The sequence below is a fragment of the Gymnoscopelus braueri genome (assembly GCF_963280865.1).
Source record: "Gymnoscopelus braueri genome assembly, chromosome: 1".
NCBI classification, from domain to species: domain Eukaryota; kingdom Metazoa; phylum Chordata; class Actinopteri; order Myctophiformes; family Myctophidae; genus Gymnoscopelus; species Gymnoscopelus braueri.
Genome location: NC_137603.1, coordinates 12376913 through 12387772, shown reverse-complemented (window position 1 = coordinate 12387772; position 10860 = coordinate 12376913). Strand labels below are relative to the sequence as shown.

The 10860-nt window shown below is 41.2% G+C and overlaps 1 protein-coding gene across 1 annotated transcript; it reads left to right on the top strand.

Moving 5' to 3' along the window:
- The first annotated feature begins 1777 nt into the window (after positions 1-1777).
- On the top strand, positions 1778-10788 carry lamp1a (lysosomal associated membrane protein 1a). Its single transcript, XM_080427928.1, has 9 exons — positions 1778-2155; positions 6244-6350; positions 6874-7093; positions 7363-7524; positions 7622-7821; positions 8082-8207; positions 8385-8451; positions 8576-8743; positions 9273-10788. Exons 1-9 carry the CDS (start codon positions 2104-2106, stop codon positions 9410-9412), a joined length of 1242 nt encoding a protein of 413 aa, XP_080284054.1. The 5' UTR covers positions 1778-2103; the 3' UTR covers positions 9413-10788.
- Positions 10789-10860: the final 72 nt, after the last annotated feature.

Genomic DNA, 10860 nt, shown 5'->3' with positions numbered 1-10860 from the left:
GTGAGATGTGAGATAACCTGTTGACATCTAGTAGGCTTACATTATTGACTTGGATAAGTTATTATAAAGGCCAAAAATCACAATAAGGCTTTATAGCTGCTAGAAATGAAACAAAACATTTGAGTTCACTTTTTTAAAATAAAGTAAAATCCTCTGCTGATAATTCTCTAATCAACAATGACCAGAGAGCTTGGCAGTAATGCAGTGTTTCTCAGTGTACGTATCAACACTAATTGCCAGGTTTTTACCGCATAAAAGTGGCATGTTCTTCTCTGTTTTAAACCCAACAAATATGCAAGCGGAATGTAACAGGGTCCCGTTAAGTGTTGTTGGACATTCAGAGCGTTCCCTCTAGGGTTTCTGCACACCCTCGTGAATTGATGCAAGGCCATCAGCTGACTTCCCCCTTGCACCGACCTGTTCATAGGAGGGCTCACATGCTGCTGCTATGGTCTGCAGTGCAGAAAGCAGCAAAAAAATGTGAACCAGGGATGTCTCCTCTCTGCAGTGGTGTAAAGTAACTAAGTACATTTACGCAAGTACTGTACTCAAGTACAATTTTGAGGTATTTTTACTTTACTGGAGTATTTCCAAATGTCTGTACTTTTACTTCTACTCCACTACATCTCAGAGGCAAATATTGTACTTTTACACAATTATTTGAAAACTTTAGTTACTAGTTACTTTGCAGATTTTGATTATTACAAAAACATACATTAACCACTTCAGCCCTATATACATTTCGACCATTTGAAAATAGTCGATCTACAAGCTCACAATGCATTGCAATGTGATGCATTGTGAGCTTGTTGGATAGGCTATTTTCAAAAGATGTGTATACATTTGAAACTTTGACTTTTGGTACTTTAAGTATATTTGGATGCCAATACTTTTGTACTTTACTCAAGTAATCAAAATTCTGGACTTTTAGGCTACTTGTAACAGAGTATTTCTACATTGTGGTATATTGATACTTTTACTTAAGTAAAACATGTGAGTACTTCTTCCATCACTGCTCGTCTGGGATTTCAACCTACTAATAATCTTAATATTTCGGGTGTTGTTGCTAGTGTCTTTGAGTGATTGTGTGTGGCCTATATATTTTGGTATCTTACAAAGCTTACAAGTCTTAATACATTTAGAAAAGGCTATAGCTATGTTATTAGATTCCTATAAAGACGTTTACACAGTACATTAACCGGTTTGATGAGTATACTTATGAAAACATGTCATGGTATCTTGTCTGTATAAACATAAAGCATTGTGCTTTTTGACAGTACAGCACTGTTCGGACCTCACGTGACCGTGCTGGGTGTTTCTAAAGCCACTGGTTCACATGCAGGATTGCCATGTCCGCTTATTATAAGTGACTTTGGGCTAGTTTTTCTGTAAAGTTGCTTGTAAATATTGGTGGTTGCGTTTTTTTTGGGCTAAAGTGTAGTTACTTATTTGGGCTTGTTTCCTACTGTTGTTTTAACTTGTTTAAACCAGTGGTTCTCAAACATTTTCATAATCAACAATGAGCCCCAAGTGAATATGTATTTGTCCACGGACCCCCATTTTGTGCCAGGGAGCCCCCATACAAGATTTTTGAAAATAGCAGATTTACAATCTCACGCGTCGCACCGCGACTCGTTGTGAGCTTGTAGATCAGCTATTTCTATTTTCAAATAGCCGCTGCTATTTTAAAGTGCTCGTGTGACCTAGTCGCTTGTTTTGGGCTTGTTTTCATAGACCTGGCCGCTTGTTTCTCTCGCGAAATCTGGCAACCCTGCCGCTGGTTCACATGACTTCGGACATTCTTTCTCCGGGACATGAACCATCGTATCTATCTGCTGCAGACTAGACACAGCCAGAGAGACCATGAAGACGCCCGGAATTAAATTAAATCAAGCCACAACTGCAGAATAAAAACAAACAAACAAACGAGAAGAACCGTTAACTTTGTAATATCTGACTGAGCTACAATTTGACGGCGTATAGGAAGGAAGAAGCGACGCGTCAAGTGCGTATTTTACGCGCTGATCTACCTGCGTCTGTAAAGTGGCCATCGTTGGGTTTTTTTTTATTGATAATAACAATAATACATTAAGGATTTGAAACATGACGGGCTCCTTTTCTTTGTTCGCTCTCATCGTCTGGTTTCAGATTCTAGGTGAGTGTTGTGTGTGTGTTACGTCATTGTACCGTTATTACCGCTCCTCAAAAACGACGTCACGATGTAGCTTATAGCCTAGAACAGTATAAAGGTAGGCCTACACGTCACATTTGACAGAAAAGCTTGCAAATGTATTAGGAAATTGGAGCAAACAGCCCCTGCCGTATGTGTTGTTGCAGTGAGACAGGTGAGACGGAAGAGTTTCTACTTCTTCCTAAATATAAGTTTTTTAGGCAATTGTATCTCATTATGTGACACTGATGACAGTAAGCGCGAAGAATTAAGTGAAAGGCTAAAAAAGACAGCCAATTACTGTGTGTTATTGTAAGAGAGGCACTGTCTGTCTGTCTGTCTGTCTGTCTGTCTGTCTGTCTGACAGCCAGATACACGCGCATTGTCCCTTGGAGCGCTTCACGTGACCGCAGCGTCGCTTTGTGTGCCCAGATCAACACTGGCCCTCTGAGCAGTGTTGCCAGATTTTGTGTGAGAAATGAGCAACCAGCCAGGTCTAGAAAAACAAGCTCAAAAGAAGCGACTGCTGGCAGGGCCGCAGCCCACATGAGCACTGTTACTGTAACGGCGATTTGGAAATAGCAGATCTACAAGCTCATAACGCGTCGTATTTGTTGGAATATTTTTTAAACATCAACACAAATCTGGTGCAGGGGTCCCGGCCCGGGCACAAAATGTTTTCAGATGGGGGTCCGTGGACAAATACATATTAATTTGGGAGTCTTTGACATGAACATGTTTGAGAACCACTGGTTTAACATTAGGAAACAAGACCAAATTAAAGCTGCAAGCAGTGATGACCGGGCCCTCGCACCTCTGTCCTAGCCTGGTAAACCCCCCTCCCTCCGGAAATCTCATTTGTGTGTCGCAAGCTTCTTCCATTTGATAGAGTCAGGTGACCTCTGTCCACGTTAGGGGCAAATATCGACCAATCAAAATAGGGTGCGGTGCTAAGTAACTCCTAAGTAATGAAGGACATGGACTCTCAACCAAATCAAGTGACGTGACTCACAAGTCTGTACAACAAACTGTTCAAAAGTTATAGCAAAAAATAGGAACTATCAAATATCGACCAATCAGAAGAGGGGCGGGGCTAAGTAACTCAGATGATGGACAAGGATTTTCAACTGAATCAAGTGACGCGACTCACAAGTCTGTACGACAAACCGTTCAAAAGTTCTAGCAAAAATAGTAACTATGTATCCAATATCGACCAATCCGAAGAGTGGGCGGAGCTAAGTAACAGCATTGAAGGACACGGACTCTCAACGGAATTAAGTGACGCAACTCACAAGTCTGTACGACAGACGTTTTATGAAAACTCACGCTTTTGATAAGGTCTCTTACGCTGAGCGAGTTTGAGGTGATTCTGACCATCCTCTTAGGAGGAGTTCGTTAAAGTACAACCCGTGAAAATGGCATGAAATGTGCTAAAACCACACGATAAATTCAAAATATCTGACTTCCTGTTTGGTTTAGGTCATTTTGTACATTTTTGACATGATACAGGTGTGTACCAATTGTCATACATGTAGGTGAAACTGTATTGTGGGGCTTCAACATTGACATTTTGTAGGGGGTGCTATTGAGCTATTTGACCACGCCCCTTTTTGAGACATTCAGTAATTTTTCGTTACTTGTGATGTGTGTGTAAAGTTGCGCAACGTTTTGAGTACGTTTAGTGCCTCATTCATCTCTGAAGAACAGATTCTGCTCTGCGTTTGAATCTGTCGGGGGGGTTCGTCATATCGCGTACGCACTGGCCTACAAGTGGGCGTGCCTTCAGATCAGGAAGCAGGCCGCACTTTACCCAATCAAATGTAGTGGGCGGGATTTACGTGTCCGCCGATCCTTCCCCACTCGAAACAAACCGAAACTCATTTAACAATAGCGTCCTCGGAGCAGACAAAACCACGGAAAGATATTCACATTTTAACTTGCTCTTTCATCATAACAAGTGGGCTCATAACCAAAACGATCCATGTTCTCTGGGAGAGGTGGTGTTAGTGTTCCGTGTAGAAATATTGTTAGTGGGAATGAAAACAGTCGCACCACCGGAAGTGAAAGGCTGAAGGCAGACCAAAACCCCGGTTTCCTTGCGCACGTGTGCTACGTCGACTTCCTCCCAGAGCCAAGTGAGAGGTAAAAAACAGCAGAGGGCGCTGTTTTTCCTTTTCATTTGGCGATGGGTTCCCAGATTGGTGCCTCATAAATGCGAGTTCATTATTGCAAAGAATAAGAATACGAATTTTTGCAATTTCAATAGGGCTTCCGGGCCCTAATAAGCACCTACACTTTAGAAACAAGCCCAAGAAAACTGCAACCCGCAACTACCAATATGTACAAGCAACTTTACTGAAAAAGAAGCCCAAAGTTGCTTATAATAAGTGGACATGGCAACACGTCCAAAGTGCGCTTCACGTGACTGCAGCGTCGCTTTGTGCTCAGATCAACACTGTGTCGGTGGGCTTGTCATTCGGCCCTCTGCTCTGACACAGCAGTTGTCAGTGATTCTAATATCTATTGTGGTGGCTCTACACACACTCAGCCAGTCTTCTGCCTGGGCCTCTCGCACAAGACTGCGATCAACTCAAATGTTTGCTCATTCAGTTAATATTATGATTATTATAATTAGCCTTGAGTTGTGGAATTCTTTTCTCATAGCCTAAAGCAGTTGTAAGTGAGATTTGCAACTCGCCTCGCTGTGTGGACTATGCACACTACCCACTACATTACATTACATTACATTACAGTCATTTAGCAGACTACCGACTACCCCATTTAAAATGTATCAGTAGCCTACATCTGATATCTATGTTGTGTAGGCTGTCATGTGTAGATTACTGCATTGGTGCTACTGATGACTTTTAGGCTACTGCTTAGATAAGAGGGGGGTGGAGAGACAGAATGGACCACTGTAGGCTAGTTAATCGGTTCTCAGCCAGGGGTCCTTGGGAAGGTTCCAGAGGGTCTCCAGCAAAATTAACTTCAAAATCAGTTTATCCACACGACACAATTTTATAAATCGGCTATTCAAAAATAGGTTGTGAGCCTGTAGATCTGCTATTTTTGAAAGATTGTAAATCATTTTGAATGATTTTGAAATGAACACAAATATTCTCTATTGGAGCCCCCCTCTGGCACAAATTATTTTCCAGGCAAACCAGGCAAAAACAAAACAAATTTCATTATTGATCCCACATTTGGTTAGGACATTATTAGCAAATTATAATGCTACTGAAAGACCTGATACAACAGAGAACAGAGGACTGAATATTGCTAACAAATAGTAAATCATATTGCAGATCACACACAAAAAAACAACAATGGTTGCCTGAACATCTTTGTAGATATTTTGGAAAGTAGAAACTTGCATACACCTACAATGCTTAATATCAATTAGGCCTAAAGGTGTTTTTCTCTCCAATGCTTTAACCCACACACAGTCACAAACACAGGAGTGAGTTGGCATCTTCTGGGGATGTATTAATAGCTGTTATGAGTGTAGGGGTGCCAGGGAAAGTAAGCCGAGGTTGTAAATAATGTTTTGTAATTCTGTCAGTCTGAGCCATGCTTGGAAAGGAGGGGGGGGGGGAGAGGAAGCTTTTTATTTATTTATGTTTTACAACCATGACTCTTCATTCTTCATCACTCAGGAAAAGTTCTAGAACCTCTGACATAAATCTACTACAGAGCAGGACTTCCTCAAGTCAAATTCCATAAGCTAGAGTGCTGTTTCTTTGAAGACCTTTTAAGCACAGGCATGAGATTGGGGTTAGAGGCTAATCACTTCTTTTGAAAATGGTTGTAGGAGTTGGGTTTGTGTGTTTGTCCTGGCTCTCTATTTGTTGCTCTCTACAGCTCTCTGCTGGTCAATAGTATAAACTACAGTGTGGTTAGTATTTGTAAGTTATGTGTAGTAATATTGTCGTAAATGATTAATATTATTACCTAGTGTTATATTAAATACATTAATGGCCTTTGTTACATCTAACATCTAAATATGTTTTCTGGCATCCAGTCATGGAGGCTGTTTAGTCATTTTGTGCACCATATGTTGTATGTTTCTGCAGGCTGCGTCCAGGCTGTTACACTAGAAGTGAGGGAAGGAAACTCCACCTGCATCAAAGCGGATCTTTCTGCATCTTTCTCCATCACATATGATACCACCGGGGCAACGGTATTTAAAAAGTTCTTGCAACAAATAGCCATAGCTTCTGACTGTGGCCCCCATATTGCAAAATGTTTTTTTTTGTTAAAGCCCTAGATTTTTTAAATAGCCGATATAAGATCACAACAATGCATCGCATTGTGACATATTGTGAGCTTGTTTTTTTTTAGTGTGCTATTTTTGAAAATGTTTGAACATTTTAGAACATTTTAGAAAATAATAACATTCCCAAAATAGGGACACCAGGTTGAGAGTGGTCTCTCAACCCGGCCTATGATTAGGCATAATATGCCTAATCATATGAGTTGAATTTTAATAAAAAAATCTAATAATATATCTTATATAATGATTTTTGTTTGTTTTAATTGTTTTTCCACATTTCTCTCCTTCCCAATTGACCTCCCTGGTGCCCCCTGGTGGCCCCCACTGTGCTATGGCATACTTTTAGAAGTGACATCTGCAATATCAACCGCGATGCGTATCATGTCCGACTTTCAAAACCAACTACCTTTTTCTCCCCACCTCTTCTCAGAGCACTGTACAGGTGCCACTCCCCGACTCCACCACAGTGGACACGGAGAGCAGCTCATGCGGCAGCGACGGCAGTTCGCCATGGCTGGTGGGCACGTTCGGAGCAGGTCACTCTCTGGGGCTGGGCTTCTCCACCAATGGGAGCCTCTACACTGTGGCCAACCTGACAGTCCAGTACAACCTCAGTGATACTTCTCTCTTCCCTCAGGCCAACCTGTCTGGTGAGAACATCACAGTCACAAGCAATGAGATTAATGAACTACATGTTTTTTAATGTTTTATGTTTTTGAAATAATTCTTTCTAAAAATAAAGGTTATTGAAATTAATTAAAACTATTATTATTATGATTATGATTATTATGTTGTAAAGACACCCACCTGCTTCTCAAGCTGGCTTTATAAGACCCAATATCTGTAAATCCATAGCTCATGTTCCGCTCCGCAGGTGGTATGGGTTTGTAACTAATGATGCTAATTCTGACCCATCTAGGTGTGGTTACTCTGGTGTCCACGTCTGTGGGGATTTGGGCGAGGGTCAACACCACCTACCGCTGTCTAAGCTCTGCCAGTGTTCCAGTGGGCACCGCCACCGTCACTTTCTCTGATGTGAAGCTGGAGGCTTATATGCTTGGGGATGATTTGAGTCCTAATGGTATGACACTCTGTCTGTCTGTCTGTCTGTGTCTGTGTTGGTGTATGTGCTTGTAAGTCAGCCAGATTTGTAATTCTTTACATTTTGTGTCCCTCAGAAAGTGTCTGCACCGCTGATGAGACTAGTACAACTGTTCCTCCTCCTGTGACAACAACCACCCCAGCCCCAGTTCCTACCCCTCCAGGACAACCTGAACGGGGCTCATATTCATTAACCAATGTCAACGGCACAGAATGTCTCCTGGCCGAAATGGGACTGCAGCTCAATGTGTCTTTTTTCTCCGTATCTCAGAATAAGGTAATACCCAAACCCAACGTTTGGGCAACAATCCAAAATTATTATGATTATGTTATTGTCAACAATTACAACCACTTACACTTTGGTTATTTGAAAATAGACAATCTACAAGCTCACGAGTTGTGATGCAACACAGTGTGAGCTTGTAGAGCTTCTATTTGTGAAAAAATTGTAAAAGCTTGTGTGACAGAGTTACAGTATTATATGGACTGCCTTGATACAAGATCATAATAGTTGTTACTCTCTCTCTCCATTGCCAGACTGTGCAGGAACTTGTGAACCTGACTCCTAATCTGACAACTAGTGCAGGATCATGTGGTCCCAACAGTGCAGCCTTAGTGCTAACGCAGGACACAACCACCACCCTTACCTTTACCTTCACTCTGGTAAGGTTAGCCCTCTGTGTGTGTGTGTGCGTGTGCGTGTGTGTGCGTGCGTGCATTCGTGCGTGTGTGCGTGTGTGCGCGTGTGTGAGTGAGCCATACTTCTGTAACACTATACATACTTCTATTGATCAGTGTTTTCATCTCCCCTCTTCCTTCCTCATGGTGTTCCATCTTCAGAATACCACATCTAAAAGGTACCACCTGAGTGGCATTGCTCTGGTTGCTGGTTGGCCTGATATGACTGGTAATCTACTATCCTATCATATGTCATATAAACCTGGTTTAGATGCAGTAACGTACATGGTGTCTTGGACTGCATTTACAATAAAGAGTCCTGACTCCTGATCATTCTCTCTCCCTTTTTCCAGCTCCACTCTCAGCCAGTAACGACAGCCTTGATTACATGCCGAGTTCGTTGGGCCGTTCCTACATGTGCAGCGCAGAGCAGACTCTGGCTGTGGCTGCTGCATTCTCTCTCAACACCTTCCGACTGCAAGTCCAGCCCTTTGGGGTTACTACCAATCAGTTTGCTACAGGTAGATCTGCTTTTCTCTGGCCACAGTCATCCTCTCTCACCTCTAACAAATCTCACAGAATTCACAAGAGATTATTGCTCTTTCCCCACCTTGTCATTTAGTCTTTACCTATTTGTTCCACTTTGAGCAGCTGCCAATGAATGTTACTAAGGGTTATCAGTGAGTCGCCCTGTGACGGGCTTGTGATTAGACAGACACAGGTTCAGTCCACCTGAAAAACATGGCAAAAAATTACTAGGCAAGTGTATATGAATAATGCTTTTCTCTCAATCACCACCTGTGTGGTCAAATGTGCCCTTGAGCAAGGCACTCAATATCCAGTTGTTCCTAAGGAGCTTCTCATTGCAAAAAACCTTTAACTTAGGCTCTAGTGGTATGCTACCAGGTGGGAATATATGTTATTATAGAATATGAATGTGGAGCAGGGTGTTGTTTAAAAAAAGAGCACATGTACTCAGCAAAATATGTTCCTCGCTGAACAACTTAAAATACATGTTCTATACGCTTCTTCTGTTCTCCTCTCCTTCAGCGGAGGAGTGTCAGATGGACCAAGACCAAATGCTGATCCCCATCATTGTGGGAGCAGCTCTGGCCGGCCTGGTGCTCATTGTCCTCATAGCGTACCTTATTGGCAGGAAGAGAAGCCATGCTGGATACCAGACCATCTGAATGGACATGGCGACTCTCTTTATTGCTGCCACATCACAAGTATCCCTGTCGCATACCCGACTGACTGATCCATTCAGGTGTAGAGCTAAACCGTCATACGTGCAAATGAGGCGCAGATGGACGCGCTTGTGTGTATCTGGCGCATGATGTTTGCGTGAGTGTATGAATGGGTTATAGTGTGAGTACATGCATGAGTGAGTGAAAGCGATTGATGCTCAGTGTTTTTTGGGGTGTATGTGTGTATGCACATGTATGCAAATGTGTGTGCATGTCTGCACCGCCTATGTGACCTTTGAGTATTTGTGTTGACTTTCTGTTACTTACTGTACATGGATGGTGAAGAGAAACCCAATACTTGCTTTTTACTAACCATTGTTTGGTATAAATTAGTTGCCCCTGTTTTAGGCTGTAGAGTAGGCTCAAGTGTGCAAGGACAAAGTGTAACCATACCTGTGGTCCTATCCACGGACAGGATGAAGCGAGCCCTAATAATCATATATTATTTCTCAAAATTGCTCTCGCTAGATTGTCTCTTCGGCTCTGTTCTATTCTTATTTAAATATATTTAATTTGGTTGAATTTGCTTTCATATCTATTTGATATTGTATCAAATACTTGTTTTGTAAATAGGCGTTTTTAGGTCACATTTTAAAGTGACTAAAATGGGAGAGAAGATAGAGATAACCCATCTTGTATCAAATTATATAATTCTGAGTCATACTCAAAACAGGTCAGAATTGAATCAATGGCAAAATTGACCGTTTTGCGACAAAACATAATTGTTTGCCTCTTATCAAGTACTGCACTACTGTAGAAATTGTCCAGTAGGTCAGTGGTTTGAATAAAATAGACAGGAAAGAAACTAACGTTTTTGTTAGTTTGAGAGAGTTGTTAGAACATAAAGATTCTCTCAACTGTAATGAATATCCCTCTGTACAAAAGTATTTTCTCAGTATTTTTTGCATTTAATAACAATGAGATTTATAGAAGGCCCATATTCTACAATGAAAAGGGAAGCCTATGAATAAAAGCCTATATAACTTTGCTGTAAATGCAATGAGGCTTTTCTCACCGTTTGGTTTTGGTTTAAGTTGCCAAGTAAATACAATATCTGTTGCTGCTATGTGTAAATGCTGTTGAATGGCTGGAGCCATATACATTAAGAGTGACTATACTTTTATTTAAATAGAATTGGATTGTGCCATTTGTTTTTTCCATTCTTCAGAGGTTGTGTGAATTATTGGTTTTGATTTCCCCCTCCAATGATTGTTAATATCAATTGTAGTGATTTGATCTTTTATTTTTATAGAGAATGCTTTGATCTTGTTTTCTATTTTGCATCTCACTAAAGTAAATTAAAGAAACTTCATTTATCATTTCTTCTAATAGTGCCCAATATATACAAGCACATAAAAAAATTATGGTTTAAAATACTGTATGTTGTTATA